This window comes from Equus caballus, chromosome 19 (genome assembly GCF_041296265.1).
Source record: "Equus caballus isolate H_3958 breed thoroughbred chromosome 19, TB-T2T, whole genome shotgun sequence".
Classification (NCBI taxonomy): domain Eukaryota; kingdom Metazoa; phylum Chordata; class Mammalia; order Perissodactyla; family Equidae; genus Equus; species Equus caballus.
This window is the reverse complement of record NC_091702.1, coordinates 45,358,027-45,377,991: the sequence shown is the minus strand read 5'-3', so window position 1 is coordinate 45,377,991 and position 19,965 is coordinate 45,358,027. Positions and strand designations below refer to the sequence as shown.

At 42.6% G+C, this 19,965-nt stretch overlaps 1 protein-coding gene across 43 annotated transcripts in view; it reads left to right on the top strand.

The window, feature by feature from the left end:
• The window catches only part of KALRN (kalirin RhoGEF kinase), a 641,465-nt gene that overhangs the window by 372,802 nt on the left and 248,698 nt on the right, over nt 1–19,965 (top strand). For 30 of the 43 annotated variants that reach the window (XM_070243654.1, XM_070243649.1, XM_070243655.1 and 27 more), the window contains 5 exons: nt 3,987–4,205; nt 7,265–7,414; nt 9,809–9,923; nt 13,570–13,685; nt 14,188–14,310. In XM_070243654.1, the coding sequence (XP_070099755.1) occupies nt 3,987–4,205; nt 7,265–7,414; nt 9,809–9,923; nt 13,570–13,685; nt 14,188–14,310 (723 nt within the window). The remainder of the gene's footprint in view (nt 1–3,986; nt 4,206–7,264; nt 7,415–9,808; nt 9,924–13,569; nt 13,686–14,187; nt 14,311–19,965) is intronic. The other 13 variants (XM_023623615.2, XM_070243658.1, XM_070243659.1 and 10 more) reach the window with 1 other exon arrangement.

Here is a 19,965-nt window from a genome sequence, read left to right as displayed (position 1 = left end):
GAATAGAACCAGAATTTCAACATATGCTCCTTCTCCAGGCAGCCTTGTGCTTCTCTCTAAATCTGTCAGTTTAGACCAGGTTCTGCATTGAGGGAAAATATGTCAGGGAAGATTTAAGCAGTTTGAAAGGGAACCGAACTAGTCTGGTTTGGCTTAACCATTTTGATGGTGTTACTAGAGGCCTTTACCGTGATTGCTGATGGGGAACATAATTTGACTTCGTGGGCCCTAGGAAAGAAACCTTGGTTCCAGAAGGGAAAATAAAATAGTTATAAGAAGGATGATCATATAATTTATTGTTAAAACTGAGACACTTTTAAGAGTGAAGGAGGGAATTATTAATAACTAAGCCAGAAAAATAGGCATATACTAGTACTATTATGGGCAAACCCAGATGCTTGCTCACCCTGGCTTGGATGGGTGTCCTCATCAGTTTGAAGGTTTTGGTCTCCCCAAAGAAGGTCAGAATTTTTACCTGATGTAGCCTTGGTTTCAGGAAAACTTTCCCCAGAATGTTTTTATTCAGAATGGAGAGCAGTACACAACACCCAGAAGCATAGTTTTATCAATAAACCTGGATTATTATTTGTTAGTATCCATGACACTGTGGCTGATGTGTCTTCAAGAACTAGAAACATCATAGAGACCAGCTCAATTTTGAAATCCATTTTTATTTGAAATCCTCCTAAGCATAAGCATAATGGCAGAAATAGTAGTTAAAACCGGATAGTAAATTGAGTTGATTTGGTTCAGTTTTCTTCCATGTATTGCTACTAAATAATAGCATCCTTGATAATCCACGTCTTAAAGATATAGCACTCAATAGGATTAGATAACAGAGAGTAGAGATAAATGCAAAATAATGACTCAAGCTTAGCAAAGCGAAGATTATGTCATAGGCATAAGGGTTTATCATTTTGGAAATTAAAGAGGAAAGGGGTTTCCTGCACTATTAGATGATAATAAGTTTCAGAATAAGGAAGAGATTTATTACATAGCAAACATTAGAGGAAAATTAAAGTTGCTTCTCCACTCTCAGAGAAAAAGACGTAATAACGGGTTTACGATGACAATTATATGCTAGTTTCATATATTGAGGAGAGGCCAGATAATCATAATCACTAATGTTCGTTTGGTGGATGCTTCCTCTGAATGGGAAACTGTAGATACGATCCCAAGTGCTAGAAATAAAATGATATGGTGTGACGTAGTGGAAAGGAATAAGTTTGGAAATAAGGTCAAACCTGAATCTTATTCCTGGTTTCATCACTTCCTTGGTTGTTCATTTTTGGGCAAGTCACTTAACCAGACTGAGCTTCAGTTTCTTAATCTGTGAAGTGGGAATAATAATAACCACCTTGTTGTAATGTCATGAGTACTAGGAAAAAATATGCATAAGCACAGTGCCTAGCACCTTGGTTAAATGACAGCTATTAAAGTGATTTTTTAAGAGTCCTTACCTTGAGAGTTTCACAGTCTAAGTATGGAGAATCAGCCAAGATTAGATGAGTGATATAGGAGTTCAGAAAAGGGTAGTTTTTAGTGAGTCTCAGGCTGTCTGGAAAGGCCTCTTTGAAGGAGGTCGGACTTGAGCTGAGTCTCAAAGGAAGACTGGAACATAGATGGGGAGAGTGTAAGGGGTGTTCATTAAAGGCAGGAGGAATGAAGGTAACAAAAACAAGAAAGTGCATGTGTATTCAAAGGGTTTTTGTGAGGGAGTAGTAGGTGATAATGTTATGGAAGTAATTGAACCACATTGTGAGGGGCTTTTAATGACATCCTCTAAAGTTTAGACTCAATTTCACAGCAATGGGGGAACCACTGAGGGCTTTTGAATTGAGAGAAGGGAGTGATGTTTACAGCACAAAATTAGAGTTTTAGAGCTGGAAAGGATGTTAGAAGTCACTTAATCCAGGCACTTCCTATTACAGAGAATTAGTCTGTCAGAAATGTAAGGGATGGGTTTGATGGATTAGAAATGGAAGGCCAGAAGACTAGTTAGGTGACCACCACAGTAGTCTAGGTGTGAAGTGGTAAGGGCTAGACTGGGACTCAGGGTGAGGCACAGCAGGCAAGGATGATGATGAGATTGTAATCCAGGGTGGCAGCGAGGAGTGCACCATCAACAGAATGGTAGACTGCAGTGGGAAGACTGTCTTAGAGGGAGAAGGAGATTAGTTTTAGGTGAGAAATTTGAGGAGCTGTCTGGGTGGAAGGTGGAGGATCTGAAAGGGCATTAAAGCCATTTGCATTCATTGGCAAGGGTTGCTCCCCTCTCTAGGAAGATCTTTCACTTCTTTTACTGAGAATGCATCTTTGTAAGTGACTAACATGGGGCAGACAGCTAGATCAACCGAATGAGTTCCACTGCCCTAGGTGAGAGGTGTGGCAGGCAGCTCACCCTCACATCCAAAGACAGAGATAAGGGTCAAATGTAAGACGAGTAAGACGAGAGATATCAATTGGGAGTCATTTACAAGAAAGAGATAATAGAAACCAAGAGACCTCTGCAGAAGTGAACAAAAACCAAGAATGGACCTTGGGATATTTCTACACTTAGGAGACAGGAAGAGAAAATGATACCAATAAGTCAAACAGAGAAAGGAACCAGGGATTTTTAGTGGAGCATTTCTGCCCATTAGTTTACTTTTCCTAGCTGCATTCAGCAATCAGGAACCCAAAGGCTGATGTGGTCATCGGGATTGAAGGCTGACTCAGTGGCAAAGCAAGGGAATAAAGGATTCTAGGTTCCTGGAGGAGGTCATGCTAACCTAGCTAACACTGAGTGCAGATTCAGGAGAGCAGGAAGGGAAGCCAGGAGGTGGTTGATAGACTGGGAAAAATATATAGTACTGTGTAGACTTCCATCAGGGATGAGGATGAAGGGCAAGATAGGGGTGAAAAGGTGCAAGATTGTACTCACACACAGGGAGTGCTGAGTGGATTCGCTCTTGGGAACTGTCCCAGGACTGCTGCCCAAGAAGAAGGGCAGAAAGAATTCTGGAGTAAGTTACTGGGCTTCTAGCTGCCCGTTTTCACTGCCAGCTGAGCTATGCTTTCCTAAATGTGCAAAGGCCGATGGTGCTATGCCACTGGATTGAAATGATCCCTGCAGTTGAGGTTGGGATTACATTACTTCTTTGAAGTCATATGGCTCATCCACATCAGCCCTTTGTTTTAATAAATTTTAATCCCATTTGGCTCTCTCCCTGCCACCCAGTCCTCCAGCCTGGTCTCCCCACCTCTTACAGCTAATGTGAACTCAAAGAATGCAAAACACGTTTAGCCTGAATAAGAAAATAAACTTTCTACGATATATATATTATCATAAAGGCAAACATAAATAGTGTCATCATGTGGGGATTGTGTGTTGAACAGAATTATCTTCTGTCCTGCTCTGTTCCCTTGGTGAGGTAACCAAGGGGTGGTGCTCTTCTGCTTTATTAACCTGCCAAATTTATTCTACTAGAATCCTTTTCAGCTGATTATTACTGTTTAAAATGATTGCATTGTTGGCTGAGATTTGTGTTACATGGGGATTTTTTTATGTGCTGTGTTTATTTGTTCTGTAAAATGGGACTGAACAATAACCTCCTATGAAAACTCATGATGATGAACAATTTTATGATTAGATTTAAAAAGGAAATTTAACTATTGTATGAACCAATCAGGGGGCAGATTTATACACAACTGCTGTTTCTCTACCACCGAACCTGAAAAGTCTTTAAAACTGAGCGATACAAGTAGAAGAGAAAGGAGTGGGGGCAGGGGTTAGGGACCTGAGCTATTAGTTAATGAAAATGTATGATTTTTTAAAAATATGATTTAAAAACAATGATGTGTTAATCATCGTGACAAAATGTTTGAATCAGTCATTTAAAGCTCTTTAACTTTTCTGCATCTTTCCACTCACGCCTCGCTCCACCCCCTCCCATACCACGCCTGGGTCGTTCCCACGGACCTCTCTCTCCTCCCCTTGTGCCCAGTCCCTCTTTCATGCCACTTCCTTGCAGAAGACGCACCAGAGTGCCCTGCAGGTACAGCAGAAAGCTGAGGCGCTGCTCCAGGCCGGCCACTATGATGCAGAGGCCATCCGGGAATGTGCTGAGAAGGTGGCCCTCCACTGGCAGCAGCTGATGCTGAAGATGGAAGACCGGCTAAAACTGGTCAATGCCTCTGTGGCCTTTTACAAAACTTCCGAACAGGTGCGAGAAAGGGCTATGGGATATGTGGGGCTGAGATTGTTGGAGGGTTACTTTCTGCCTCACATTGCAAATCTGTAGTATCTACCTCGTCAAGAAGCCAGTCCTCTCAGTGTTAACCTTTGAGAGTAGAAGAATGAATTATGGAAACACTATAGTTGGCTTCCTTATAAATCATTTCTATTAGAGAATCAGGCTATGTGATTTGTTTCTTATAAATTTCTCAAACTCATTGGATCTAGGTGTCAAAGTGGGAATTGGGTGGGTATATGCTGAATGCCAGATTTAAGTGGTGTATCTGTCAGCTGTTACTACAATAATGCTGTGTAACAAATCATCCCAAAACTCAGTGGTATAAGACAGTAAGCATTTCTTTTTTGCTTAAGTATCTGGAGTTCAGCTGATCTTGGCTGGGCTTCATAGAACCAGGCTCCAAGCTGCAGATTGGGTCTACATCTTTTCCCATGTCTCTCATCCTCCTTGACCAGCAGCTACATGAGGCACATTTATAGTGAAGGGCAGGAGTGCAAGAGCCCAAAATGTACTATACAAGTGCATTTCAAGGCTCTGCTTGTGTCATATGCTCTAAAATCCTTTTGGCCAAAACAAATCACCTGGCCAAGCCAACATCAGTGAGGCAGAGAAGTATATGACTCCTGTGAAGGTTGGGAGAGGAGAGTGACAATTTGCTGAACATAATCTAATCTAACACAATCAGGCACTACCCATTCCTTGAAAAACATACAGCTCTTTCACTCATGGGCCTCCCAGTCTAATGGGGGAAACACTGCTCTCTGTCACTGGAAAACTCTGAGCCTAACCAGTAGGATGGTGCGGCTGTGGGAGAAAAGGCAGGAGATGCATACAACAGGGCCGTAAAGATGCAGACCCATTGCTATTACATCTGCACGGCACTATGCACAAGGGCTAAGAGGATTTCTAAATGATCTGGATACTGTTAGGAGATTCTTTTCATGAAATAGAGGTTTAAAACAGGAGTAATTTTTTCAGTGTAAAATACTTTCCTCATTTGAATAGTTTCCTGGTAGAAATAGATCAGAGAAACAGTCTCCTCTGGGTGACTTATAGGGAGCGTGGGAAAGTCCATCTCAGGGCAAATGTAACATGCCTGTCAGAGGGCCCTGCAGCCAGTGTTCCCATCTCCACAGCTTCTCCCAGTCCTCTCTTCTGTTGTTTTAGAGAGACGATGCCTTTGATGGCCATGGAAGTGGGAGCAGCAGACTAAGATGGTAGAGCGCTTCCCCAGTTGATCGGTAAATTCATCACAATCCCAATCAAATCTCAGCAAGCTGTTTTGTGGGAATTTATACATTGATTCTAAGATTTATATGGAAATGCAAAGAACCTAGAATAGCCAAAACAATCTTGAAAAGGAAGAACAAAGTTGGAGGAGTTACACTGCCTGATTTTGAGACTTACTCTAAGGCTGCAATGATCAAGACAGAATAGTATTTGTGTCAGGATAGACACAATGGAACAGATTAGAGGTTTCAGAAGTAGACCCACATATATATATATATATGAGTCAGTTGATTTTTGACAAAGCAATTCAATAAGTAAAGGAAATTTTTTCAAAGATGATGCTGGACAACTGAATAGCCATATGAAAAAAAAAAGGCTTAATCCCTGTCTAATGTCATATACAAATTTTAATTTGAAATGGATCAAGATGCTGAAAGGGACAGAGTACTAGATAAAGAGTCAGAAAATTGGACCCTGAACTGACCTTGCCAAAGGTCACTTTATCTCTCTAGATTTCTGTTTCTTTGCCTGTTGAAGGATTTATGCTTGATAATCTTTTCATTTCTTCTAGCTCCCAGATTGATTGGTTTAAAGTCCAATACTTTTTCTTACAGTTTTTGCATGTGTGTAATCTGTTTTTTCTCAAGATGTGAGTCCTCTGCATGCTTTCATGCCTTGCATAGAGGTGTGTGGTGCTAGAGAAGTCAGCTAGAGTCCAGGGACAGGATGACGTGGGAAGCATATTGGCTATGGGGGTATTCTGCCTAGGACATCTTTCAGCTCAGTTCATAACTCAGTAAGTGCCCTATCTAGTGCCACACCCTTCATCAGAAAGGATGACTTTCGCAGACAGAGGAGGCCACGGATAGGTATAGTTGCTCCCCTCTGCTGCCATACCCAAGCAAGACATCAAAGCCTGTTAAAGGAAAGTATAGGAATATGAGTGTCTGTGTTCTGCATCCTTTCCTAGGCCCTGACACTAGGCTCCCTGGGTCTCCTACTGTTGCACCCGACCTAATTTTCCCTCCAAGACCTATTTGAAATGCCTTTGGCTCTCTTGTGAGTTCATTTGTAAGGTCACTTAGAGCATAGCCTTTCAGCATTTTTAGAACTGAAAAGCTTCTTAACTATCTTTTAGGTTAACACAAATTTGTTGTCCCTCTGAAGGAAATGTACGTTTTCCAGTAGAAGGCCTGGAGATGGCATTGCCTTGTGGCAGTACCTTGTGATGTTGTAGCTGGGATATTTTTCCCTAGAGAGGGGAAAGACAGCATTCATTTATGGCCCATAGGTCACACAACATAGGCGACTTCCTCTTTTCCCTCTGCTTAAGGCTGCTTCCTGTAGAGCGAGTACAGGTGGTTGGGCAACCCTGATATCTTCTCCAAACTTCATTTTCCTGTTGTACCTAATTCACATTATTGTAAGGTTATAACAATATAATATATAAAAACACTTTGAAACCCCTAAAATTACTAGTTTCTCTTCTATTCTTACTCTACTTGTTATCCCTAGGTGATATCATCAACCCCCATAGCTGCAGCCTTCAGCCATTGACTGTCAGAAGATGGTTACAAAGTCCACATCTCAGTCATAATCTGTTTCCCAAGCCCCAGATGCTGGATTCTCTCTGCCTCCTGGACTTCTCTGAGATGTCCCGGGGCACTGCATACCCTAAATCTACAAAATGAACTTCAAATGAAAAATGACACCTGTGCAGAGTTCTCTTGGCTGAAGGTCCTCATAGAAAACTTCCTGACCTGTTCATTTACTGAGTCTTTTCTTCCACGATTCATTAGGTTTGTAGTGTCCTGGAGAGCTTAGAGCAAGAGTACCGGAGAGATGAGGACTGGTGTGGTGGACGAGATAAACTGGGGCCAGCGGCAGAGATCGACCATGTCATTCCGCTCATCAGTAAACACTTGGAACAAAAAGAGGCCTTTCTTAAGGTCAGAGCACATTGTCAGCCAAGGTCTGGGACTTTAGCCTTGTTCTTTCATCTGCCTTCTGCCTCCCTCCCTCCTCTCTCCTTCTCCTCCTCCTCCTCTTCTTCTTCTTCTTCTCCTCTCTCTCTCTCTCTCTCTCTCTCTCTCACACACACACACACACACACACACATGCACTGTGCTTCATATGGGCTTCCCATACCCCTATTTTTCCTAGCTTCTTATCTAAAGGGAGACATTTGTAGAGAAAGTATTGGCTGGTTAATCTGAAAGGTTGAAAGGTTACACTTCAAACATCATTTCTCTCAGCACTTTTTGTATAATTAGGCAATTAGGATACACCGTTACTACTGATGCCATGTTCAAAGACTCTGATATCCCATTGACGTTAATTGAGAAAAATACATACTTTCACTGTTATGTTTGGTTTATAAAAATATGTTTTAATTTAAATATGTAAGCCTAGATATAAAACATATTAGAATAAATCTTTTATAAATGGATGACGCAAAATTTAGGGCAAGAATTAAAGAAATAAATTGACACTTTATTTATCCATCTAACAATTATCAATCACTAATAAATGTAACACTGTTTACTCTGCTGAATGAAGAGAGAAACACCTTATTTTGTTTGTTTTGTTTTTAATGAAGCCCTGGCTTCCCAAGGAGGACGCACGGTCCTGCTGGGAACAGGCTCTCAGCTGGTGTGGGAAGTCCCCCTCAGCCTCTTTCCTCCAGCCTTTGATCTCCTCTGACAGCATCCTCTGTGTTAAAACTTATCTGAAGGCTCCATTTACTCTCAAATTCCTTGCCTTCATGTTCTGCTTCGTCTCAGGCTGCTGAAAGTACAAAAGAGAATTGTTATACCTTAACATGTTGCCACTGACTTTTCACAATTCCGTAATTAACCGCCTCTCTTTTGTGAGGGATTTTCTCTACTTGACCACCTCTTTGAGTTTCCTTCTCATTCTTTTCTAAAGATGCCTCCCTTTGCCCTCCTCCCTTCTATCTGGTATCTACACCTGCCTTTGATCAGAACCCTCAGCTCCTGCTAATCAGATTAAAGAGAAATTCTTCTCTACAGGGCTTAAGATGATTTTTAAAATCTTCCCTATTACAAAACAAAGTTTTAACTGAACAATTTAAGTAGAGCATATCAAAGATTTTAAATAGAGGTATAAAGATATTTCTTCATAAAATTAAATGTTTCCTTTGAAGAAGGAAAAAAGAAAATGTTCTGGTCTGATGTTGTTCATGTGTGCCTAGAACCATAGTTGAGAAAGCCCCTATTGTAGTGGGAACTGTGTGCTCAGTGGACGAAGCATCGGGCTCTTCATCTGTATGCAATCTTAGTTGTTCTATTTGGATCCTTAGCTTGGGACCACCATCCAGCTGTTGAATTCAGGGGCCTCAGAGTGGATGGGCTCACCATCCGTCTTGTACCAGAGCTCCCAGAAGCCATTGTTGCTAATGCAACATTTCAAATAATTTTTTACTGTATAATTTGTAGAGTCGGATGCTAAGTGTAAAAAGGTTTTAAAATATGACAGTTTTGTCTAGCGATAATTTAATTCTGAAAACTGTGGATTACAAATTAGTGGACTAGCATGTATTGCTTCTACAATCAGGAAAAAAAAAAACACCCCTGCTTTTTAAAAAGATTCAGAAAACCTGTGGTCTTGAGAGAAACTGGTAATACTGTGTCAGTAGATCTAGATTCTAACCTTGCCTTGCTTCCTGATTCCTGCCCTTTCTGGGCCTCGGTCTCCTCCATGGGTTCAGCAGCATGGGACAGACCTGTCCTCTCTGTCACCCTCTGCTATTGTGAGTCTTAAAGGAGGTAGTATAATGGCTCTAATTTTTTTTTATAGATCGATATTTCTGAGCAATAGGATATTTATTAGTGTTATCGAGATGGGGATGGATTTGATGGCTAAATAAGTTTTTAAAATGTGGATAACTTCCATTTATATTTGGAACGGTTAATAGATTTACTTACTAAAGTTGCTTTCTTAAGTCTAAATTAGACTAACGTCGAAGTGGCTTACACCAGTGGGCATGTAAGACGCACGCTGGTGGCAGAGAAAAACCAGCCTGAGAGTGAACGTTAGTAATACCAAATCAACAGAGAGTCGTCAAGGGATGGTTGGTTTCTGGTTTTTATCTGTGATGGAAAGGGGAGAGGCACGAGGAGTAATTCTTTACTCAGTAAAAGGGCGAGCCTCCTGCATTGGAATTGGAGTGTCCATTAGCCAGAAGTGGCCTCCAGGGCTCAGCTCACCCAGAGCTCAGGAAGCCTCATTACCCAGCACCCCTTCTCTGGTACCTTGGATCCCCTGCACCTGCTGGACCAGTACTTTCGTGTGGGGGTGTTTCACACCTCTGTCTCCCTCAGGCCTGCACTCTGGCGCGGCGGAACGCGGAGGTGTTTCTCAAGTACATCCACAGGAACAACGTCAGCATGCCCAGTGCGGCCAGCCACACCCGAGGACCTGAGCAGCAAGTGAAAGGTCAGTGTGAGACCTGCCGGCCACCACCTGCTTCAGCAGCACTGACCAGAGGCTGTGTGTCTGGTCTTCAAGCAATCTCAGATTTCCTGTGTCTTCTCCTTGGATAAGAAAAAGTTTGATGTGGGATGGAATGGGCAATGGTGACGCGTGATTTTTTAACCTGCATCAAGATCTGCAATGGAAAAATGAGAATAAAATTTCCCCAAACTTTCTCATTTATCTTGGAGTCTAGGGCAGCACTGTCTAATAGAATCTTCTAAAGTAACAGAAATGGTCTAGATCTACACTGTGCAGTATAGTAGCCACTAGTCACATGTGGCTCTTGAGCACTTGTAATGTGGCTAGTGAAACTGAGAAACTAAATTTTTACTTCTATTTATATTACTTAAATTGAATGTAAGTAGCCAAATGTGGCTAACATATTGAAACTGCACAAGACTAGGGTATCTTACAGCCTGGGAATGAGACATGGACTGAGAACCATGAAACCACGTTCTAATCCTGGCTTTATTACTTATTGCTTAATACTTTGGCTTTCTTACTTAAAAGTGAAGGAGGGCATCTAATCTCTTGCTACTCAAAATGTGGTCCCCGGATCAGCAGCACTGACGTCTCTTGGGAGCTTGTAAGAAACACAGACTCTCAGGCCCCACCTTAACCTACTGAGTCAGAACCTGCATTTTGGTGAGAGCTCCCCCCATCCCACCCCAACCAGGTGATTTGTGTGTACGTAAAATTTAGATAAGTAGACTGGTCTAGATAATCTTTAATATCTCTCTGAATTCTATAAGACTTTAATTAGACTTAATTGTATGAAAAAATCAGTAACCTTTAGAAATTGCTTGTTAGGGACTGGCCTGGTGGCACAGCAGTTAAGTTCATGTGCTCCGCTTTGGCAGCCTGAGGTTCACCGGTTCGGATCCCGGCATGGACCTATGCACCGCTTATCAAGCCATGCTTTGGCAGGCGTCCCACATATAAAGTAAAGGAATACTGGCACAGATGTTAGCTCAAGGCTAATCTTCCTCAGCAAAAAGAGGAGGATTGGCAGTGGATGTAAGCTCTGGGCTGATCTTCCTCAAAAAAAAAAATTCCTTATTAGCTGACCACATGAAGCTTAATTTATTATCAGTGGAACCACTTACTCTGGACCATACAGAAATTAGCCTTTGAGTGGCTGAAGAATTTAACAAATGTCATCTTGACACAGCAGAGAAATACAACCCTGGAGACGGAGGCTAGGGACAGAACCAAAACTGACTTGGCGTGAGGGGTGGAAACAGGCTTGGGGAGCTACGGAGTGGACACTGGGAGGCGCTGATCGGCTTTAGGAAAAGCCCCCTTCCTGCTCAGAGAGCTCATGAGGTGGGGAGATCAGAGGCCACTGGGAAGAATGAAGCTTAGGAATCAAAGTTCCCTACAGAGAAGAGAGAAGTCGGCTTCCCTTTTTAAACGTGCTACCCTATTTGTGATCGAGGGACCCTGTGGGTAGCTGGTATTCTGTCTCCCTCACATTCTTGCATGTTTCAAAGCATATGTTCTGACTTCCGAATGCAGGCAGGTGGCAGCTGCCTGCTGAGAGAGCGCACGCCCCACCTACACCTCAGTGCTAGGAGTGCCAGGAACCCAGAGAGAGCAGGATAATGAGGGGGAGGGCAGTTGGTTGCCCACAGGAAAGCTTTCAAGAAGGGGGAAAAATGCAACCTGAAGTTCTCTAGGATTTTTGCCTGATCTGGGTTGATTCTCTCAGCCACCGTAGAAGGAGCTGCAATGAGCAACGGTCTGACTAGGGGAGAGAGAGACTAAAGGAAACCCACATTCTCATTCGTCTTTGTTCAATTGAAGCTTCCACCTGAGCAGGGACCTACACTCTCTCCTATATCCATTTCCTTTCCACCTGCCTGGACCCAAAGCCAGTGCCACTTATTTTAAGTTTTTATTGCAGGCACAATTATTGCTGCATAACAACCAAAAAACCCAGTGGCGTACAATTGTAAGCATTTATTGTTCAAGAGACTGTGGGTTGGCTGGGGATCAGCTCTCTTGGCTGGGCTCAGCAGTGCCGTTCTGCTTCAGGCTGTGAGTCTGGTTGGCTTGGCTCCTTCACTGCAGGCTGGGTTCTTGTCTGCTCCGTGTGTATTAATTCTGGGACCTCGGTTGAAGGGACAGCGGTTACCCAGGAGAACTTCTTATAGTGGTGATGGCAAGGTTGAGTGCACAAGCACGTTTCAAGCTCCTGCTTGTGTCATATCTGTTAACAACCTGTTTGCTAAAGCAAGTCACGTGGCCAAGCCCTAGGTCAGGGTTGAGGAAGAACACTTTGTCTCTTTGAGGAGAAATTAAAAGGCTACAAGATAAAGGCATAGATATCATAAAAGTGAATAATTGGGACCCTTAAAAGCTCTCAGCCTCAGGGAGGAGAGACAGATTCTGTCCTTAGAGAGCCGAACTTCTAGGGGCATTAAAAGTACACAAAATCAGCAAAACCTTCTAAGTACAAGCAGTGCAATTTGGGTTGTACCCTTTTTGTAAAGCACAGTAACTTGTGCTTTACAGCCCCTGTATCTCAGGAGACCAGATGGCTAAGGACTCAGACTTTGAAGTCAAAGATCTCCACCATTTCCTGTCTGAATGTCGCTGGGCAAGTTACCTATCATCTCTCAGCCTCGGTTTCTTCATCTGTAAAATGGAGATAATAATGGTGCATGCCTCATGGGGTATTGTGAAAATACCAGCCTGCCATATAGTGAGTGCTTAATAAATATTAATTTTTTATATCACTATTTTGTATTTTATTAGTAACATAGCAGAAGGTAGGAGGTAGATATAATACAAAAGGAATGTGATTGCTTCAAGCATAGAACATACTTTTAAAACACTTAGGAAATCTATCCATGTAGCCAGCTGCTGCTGGAACAGCAGGAGAAGGAGGGAGGGACATGACATGGACCAACACCTGCCACGGCCCACTGTGGTGCTGCGTGCCTCCTGCGTATCCTCGCACTTACCATCATTAGAAGTAATGCCAGAACAACTTTCAGCTTTTCTTATGATCAGATCCAAACAACCTGGAAGTTTGGGCCTAGAGACAGGATTCCAACACAGCGTCCCTAGGCCCACGATTTAGAAGTTTTAAAATTGAGGGTCGGCTTTGAAGGTGCTGTGCACAGCCTCTTGTACGGGGCAGAGAGCGTGGCACGTGACGCAGGGTATCCATGCAATTACACCAGTCCTCACGCCGCTGTTCCTCTCCTGGAACTCCTCAGGGATGGCCGGGATTCCCGTCAAGTCCGTTCACTCTCCCACTGAGTTATTTATTTTAGGGACTGACACTTCCTAAGGTCTCTCACCGTCAGGGACTAAGAAAATCAGGATCGCTTTTAAGTCCCCCTGGGAACATACTCTTCCTCCCTTAATTCATGGAGCCTCATCAACAGGCTGTCACCCCAGGCTCCCCAATCTTGCTCCCCTCTTGGAAATTCTCTCTGGACCAAGTTTTTGCTCCCTTGCCTCTGATGCCTGGATTAGTCCTATGGGGAGGCTGGAAGGTCATGCTTATCTGGCACCTGGGATGCTGGGCGGAAGCGGCTGGTCACATTTGTTCAGGGCCTTCCATTGACCAGCACTCGTCTCCTCTGCCCTGCAGCCATCTTAAGTGAGCTCTTACAGAGGGAGAATCGCGTCCTGCACTTCTGGACCTTGAAGAAGCGGCGGTTAGACCAGTGCCAGCAATACGTGGTGTTTGAGCGGAGCGCTAAGCAGGTGTGTTCAGAGCTTTCCTGGCTTTGCCTTGGTTCTGGGGACTACACAGGAGCCCAGATGACTAGGACTTTCAAGCATCCAGAAGAGGGTCATAGCAGCAGACAGATCAGAGATGGGAGGTGGGATGAAGAGAGAAAGGAGAACAGGCTGTCACTTGCCAGACCTTCAGCCTTTACCAAGCTCTCTGTTCAGAGTTTGGTACCAGGAGTTGGGAGGAGATGCTGGGTGCAGATTGCCCCTATATCATGGATGATACTGGGCCTGGGATGGGAGAGTCCCCAGTCTAATGGACAAGACACTCTCTTTGCTGGTGGGATGTTCCAAGTCTAACGGGGGAGGGCTCATTCATAAAATCAACTTCCAAGTACATACTGATCGAATTGTGCCAGCATTTCCTGGGTCCATCACACTGTCCCAAACCACAAACCTTCATTGTAGCGTGGCATGTCTTCCTACTGACATCTGGCTTTTGGAGCACTGGATGGGTTCTTTCCTCCCACAGGCACTGGACTGGATCCAAGAAACAGGTGAATATTACCTCTCAACACATACCTCCACCGGAGAGACCACAGAGGAGACTCAGGAACTGCTGAAAGAATATGGGGAATTCAGGGTGCCTGCCAAGGTAGGAAGCATCCTGGAGCCCTCCCTAAATCCACGCAGCACTCCCCACTCTGGCCAGGTTCACACTGCAGAAGGGAGAGCAGCGTCTGTTCGCAGAAATGCTTGACCACAGTGGCAAGGGGGAAGCACAGGTAGGATGGTTTCCTTTGAAACCTGAATACCCAAGGAATTACAGGTGCTGGGTAGACCATCTGTATACAGGAAGTTGGCTCCTATACACTGGGCTTCCAAATACTGTCTTCATGCTCCACGTTCTGGAATCTGCTGTATTCTTCCAAGCCAAATAAACGTATTCATGTGAAATACACATGGCATATGTGAACATCTGCACCTAGCCACATATTCTTGAAATTTGAATGGCTTGGGAGCCCACCTCATGGGAAGGCCAATGGCTGTGGGTGGGTTCAAGAAGCAGGTGAGTTTATTTCCTGAGCTGACTGCTTCCATCTGGCCTCAGACCCACAAATGAGCCAGGCTAGGGTCTCTGGGGAGCAAAACGTGCACTGTTGCACATACCACACACCCTCACACCCCTGTTTACACTGTGACAGAGAGTGCTATAAGAGGAGGAAATCTCATTTTCATCTGTTTTCACAGCCAGGATTTGATTTGAGGACCCTTGGGTTTGAATGAAAGTCCAGTCTGTCTCAGCTCCCTCTTTGTAGCGTCCTTGTCCCTCACACTGGGCTTCCTGCCCTGGCGGAGCCTGTCTTGGCATCACTTCCATACATAGCAGATGCTCTTCCCAGGGTGAGAGCTGCTTTGTAGGAGTCAAGGGAGGAACATGTTAATGCCCATCCTACCCAGAGATCCCTCTGGCACTGCAGCAAATGTTCCTCTAGTTTGCTGTGACAAAATTAGGCTCTTAGCCTCATTCCGGAGCTGATATTTCAGACGTGGTTATCTACTTTATGATTCCTACGCTGTGAACTCTTGATAGTGGGGAGGTCTCCTCTGCATCCTTGGAGCTTTTGGGTGTGAGAATCTGTGAGTTCAGATAAGAGAGTCATTTCAATACCAGCTAGAGCAAACAGCACTAGGGAGGTGGCAGAGGCACAGAACCCTTTTCAAATCCAAATGAAAATGGCTTTGAATTACCCACTTTATGTCTATCTGGCCCTCTCCAAATAGTGTCAATAATGAACCATTAACAGGCTGAGGAGTATCAGATCCCCTGGTGTTCCTATCCACAGAGGATGGATCATAGCAGATACCCAGAACCTCTGAGGATCATACTCTGTCCATAACTAAAGTGAAAATGTGGAGAACTATGTAGTCAATTTAATCCAACCTTCCTTTACCATCTTCCTCCTGTCTTCTTCCTTTTCTCCACTCACATTATTACCACCCTGAGCTGTAGTAGCTTCCTAATTGGGTTCCATGCTTTTGGTCTTTCCTTCCCTTCAGTCTGTCTTGCTCTTCACTACCATTCTTTTTTTTTTTTTTTTTTCCCAATTATTTTTTTGAGATCGTAACAGTTTATAACATTGTGTAATTTTGAGTGTACGTTCTTATTTATCAGTTTCTGTATAGACTGCATCGTGCTCACCACTAGTAGTCTAATTTTTATCCATCAGCTTACATATGTGCCCCTGTACCCCTTCCACCCACCTCCAGCCCCCTTCCCCTCTGGTAACCATTAATCTGTTCTCTTTATCCATGTATTTGTTTATCTTCCACATCTGAGTGAAAGCATGCAATATTTGTCTTTGTCTGTCTGGCTTATTATATAATACCCTCAATGTCCATCCATGTTGTTACAAATGGGACAACTTTGTCTTTTTTATGGCTGAGTAGTATTCCATTGTGTGTGTGTGTGTGTGTGTGTGTGTGTACCACATCTTCTCTATCCATTCATCCATAACAGGGCACTTGGGTTGCTTCCACGTCCTGGCTATTGTGAATAATGCTGTAATGAACATAGGGATGCATAAATCTCTTTGTATTGTTGATTTCATGCTCTTTGGATAGATACCCAGTAGTGGGATAGTGAATCATATGGTGTTTCTATTTTTATTTTTTTGAGAAATCTCCATACTGTTTTCCATAGTGGCTGTACTAGTTTGCATTCCCACCAGCAATGTATGAGAGTTCCCTTTTCTCCATATCCTCCCCAACATTTGTTATATTTTATCTTGTTAATTATAACCATTCTGACAGGTGTAAGGTGATATCTCATTGTAGTTTTGATTTGCATTTCCCTAATATTAGTGATGTTGAACATCTTTTCATGTGCCTGTTGGCCGTCTGTCTATCTTCTTTGGAAAAATGTCTGTTCATCTCCTCTGCCCATGTTTTGATCAGGTTGTTTGTTTTTTTCTTGTTGAGTTGTATGAGTTCTTTATATATTTTGGAAGTTAACCCCTTGTGGGATGTATGTTTTTCAATTACTTCCTCCCAGTTGGTGAGTTGTCTTTTCATTTTGTTCATGGTTTCCTTTGCCTTGCACAAGCTTTTTAGTCTGATGTAGTCACATTTGTTTATTTTTTCTTTTGTTTCCCTTGCCTGAGTAGACATGGTATTTGAAAAGATACTGCTAAGACCAATGTCAGAGAGCATACTGCCTATATTTTCTTCCAGGAGTTTTATGGTTTCCAGTCTTACATTCAAGTCTTTAATCCATTTTGAGTTAATTTTTATGTATGGTGCAAGATAATGGTCTGCTTTCATTCTTTTGCATGTGGCTGTCCAGCGTTCCCAACACCATTTATTGAAGAGACTTTCCTTTCTCCTTTGTCTGTTCTTGAGTTGCCATTCATTTTTAAAACACCGCTTTGGTCGTATTACCACCTAGCTCAAAAACCTCAGTGCTTCTCCTGTGCCTCCAGGCTAATGCTCAACAGCTTCTACAGTGGCACCACCTTACCTCCCAGCTTTATCTTCAGTCATTCATTTATGCACATTTTATGCCCCAGCTAAATGGATGTATTTTCTTACCCTCTGAGAGATACATCATATACTTCCTTGTCTCTATACCTTTTCTATACCATTTGTCTGCCTAGAATATTCTTCCCTTCCCTCTAATCTGTACTTTTTAAAAGGAGCCCACCTCTCCACCTCAGTGCCGCCTCCTCTGTGACCCTGCCTGCATGCCAGAATCTGGTCTGGCCCATCCCTGCACTGCAGCCCTGTTGTCTCTAGGACCCTAAAGGCACTGGATGTGCATCATCCTGCTCTCCAGTGATCTGTGTACACTGTTGTCTCCTGTATGAGCCAGCAAGATCCCAAAGGGCACACTTTATTCTCTTACCTGACTGTTTCGTATGCATTGAAGGGAGGCCACAAACATTTGTGAACATAAGAAAAAAAAGAAATTTGGATAGATTTGAACAACCCCCCCCCAAATCTATATTTAATATAATTATTTTACTTTGGCTCTGTCTGTTCTCTCTCCCTCTTAACTGTTTCTGTTAATGGGGTTTCACTCTCCCATCTATCAGGTTCTGAGTCTCAGAGCTATTTGTTATTAGAATATCCACAGGGTAACAAATCCAGCTGAGGAGCTTCTGATGAAAGGCAACAGCCTCCCGCTCCACCCCACTCCCCCTTCGCAGAGGCGTCCTTTAACCAGCCATCTTTGGTTTTAATCTTTATAACCAATAAAATGAATTTGAAATGGAAATCAAATTGACCTGAAACCACAAGGGAGTAAATATAGTGGGCCTCATGATTGAACCAGGCCATAGAGTATACTGAATTATTATACTCTGCTCCAAAGAAACACATCAAGGAGAAGAAACACAGAATATCAAAAGGTGCTTTCTATATAGCAATTCACAAATGTAAGTATAAAAATAAGATAAAGAGAATTTGGGTAAGGATAAGAGGAAAACAAAATCTTCTTCTTGTGATAGGCTGTAGAGAATCCAGTTAGTACAATACAAATGATATTTTCCTATTGTAGGTTTCAAAATTTATAACGGGTCAAGGTGCATGGTGATAGGAAAGCTTAATAATCTTGACTTCTAGAAGAACTCCATTTCTTCTAAAAGCAAAACCTTAAAAAATTCTGTTTTTCATTTTTTAGAATTCAGTGGTTTTTAGTATATTCACAAGATTGTGCAACTATTGCCACTATCTAGTTCCAGACCATTTTTATCACCCCAAAAACAAACTCCGTACTCATTAGCAGCCGCTCCCCATTCCCACTCCCCTCAGCCCCTGGCAACCACTGATCTTTCTGTCTCTGTGGATTTGCCTGCTCTGGACATTTCATATAAATGGAATCATGGAGTCATATAATATGTGGTCTTTTGTGTCTGGCTTCTTCCACTTAGCATAATGTTTTCAAGATTCATCCATGTTGTAACATGTATCAGTACTTCATTTCTTTTCATGACTGAATACTATTCCATTCTATGGATATACCACATTTTATTTATCCATTCATCAGTTGGTGGACATTTGAGTTGTTTCCAATTTTTAGCTACTGTGAATAATGTTCTGTGAACCTTTGTGTACGTTTTTTGGTGTGAATCTGTGTTTTCAATTCTCTTACGTATATCCCTGGGAATGGAATGGCTGGGTCAAATAGTGACTCTTCGTTTAACTTTTTGGGCAACTGCCAAATGGTTTTCCAAAGTGGCTGTACCATTTTACATTCCCACCAACAATGTATAAGAGTTTTGACTTCTCTACATCTCTCCAAGACTTGTTATCGTCTCTTTTTGCTATGGCCATTCTGGAAGGTGTGAAGTGGTATCTCATTGTGGTTTCAGTTTGCATTTCCCAATGACTAATTATATTGAGAATACACTTTTTTAAACTGTTAATTTTATCTCTGAAAGTGAAAGAAGCTATGAGATAAACTGGACTTAATTCTTCTTAACAAAAGAGAATTAAGTGATAATGCAAGGGACTGGAGCCTTAGCTGAACTAAATTATGTCTTGTGCAGAAAGAGAACACTGGGCTTGTCAGATAGGCACTTTAGACCAAGAAAAGTAGAATCTCAACAGTTGAGATAAAAGTTGGGCGTAATTCTGTTTCTGAGACTCTTAAGAGGAATATAGCTCACGTGAGATGGAAATTCTTGAAAAGTTTAGTTTTCCGCCTACAATGACAAACTCTCGCCTGTGACATGAATATGGAGATATATCTCGAGAGGATCATTTACCCACACAGGGACCCTAATAAGTTTGTATCTACGAAGAATGTATCGATAAATACAAAGAATATCAGCAATGAAAGGCAAATTAGAAGGTTATAATGAGATTATAAGAATAATGTCAAGAAGGCTAAATCTTAAAGACTTGTGAAATGTGCTAAAGACACCAAAAGTGCTTTTTAAAAACTATATTTAGAGGAAGGCTCATTGATTAGGGGAAGATGGTATGATATTAACTGATGAAAGGAAAGAAGGAAGAGAAAGAAAGAAAAAAAGAACTGAACCCTTCTTTTTTACCTCTGTCTTTTCCAGCAGATAACATAGAATTCAAAAAGGAAAGGGCAAAACATACATTAGGGGACGCATGAAGCCCAAGATGAGTGAGCTGTCAGTTCCAAATTTCCACGCCCAGATGAATTCTGTTCCCCAAAGGCTCCCTTTTGTCCACAGGATCATGTCCGTACTTCTGAACCTAACATTCAAGACCCTCTACAGTCTGACCCCCACTTTATCAGTCCATATAAGTTACTCTGTTTTGGTAGTAAGATTTG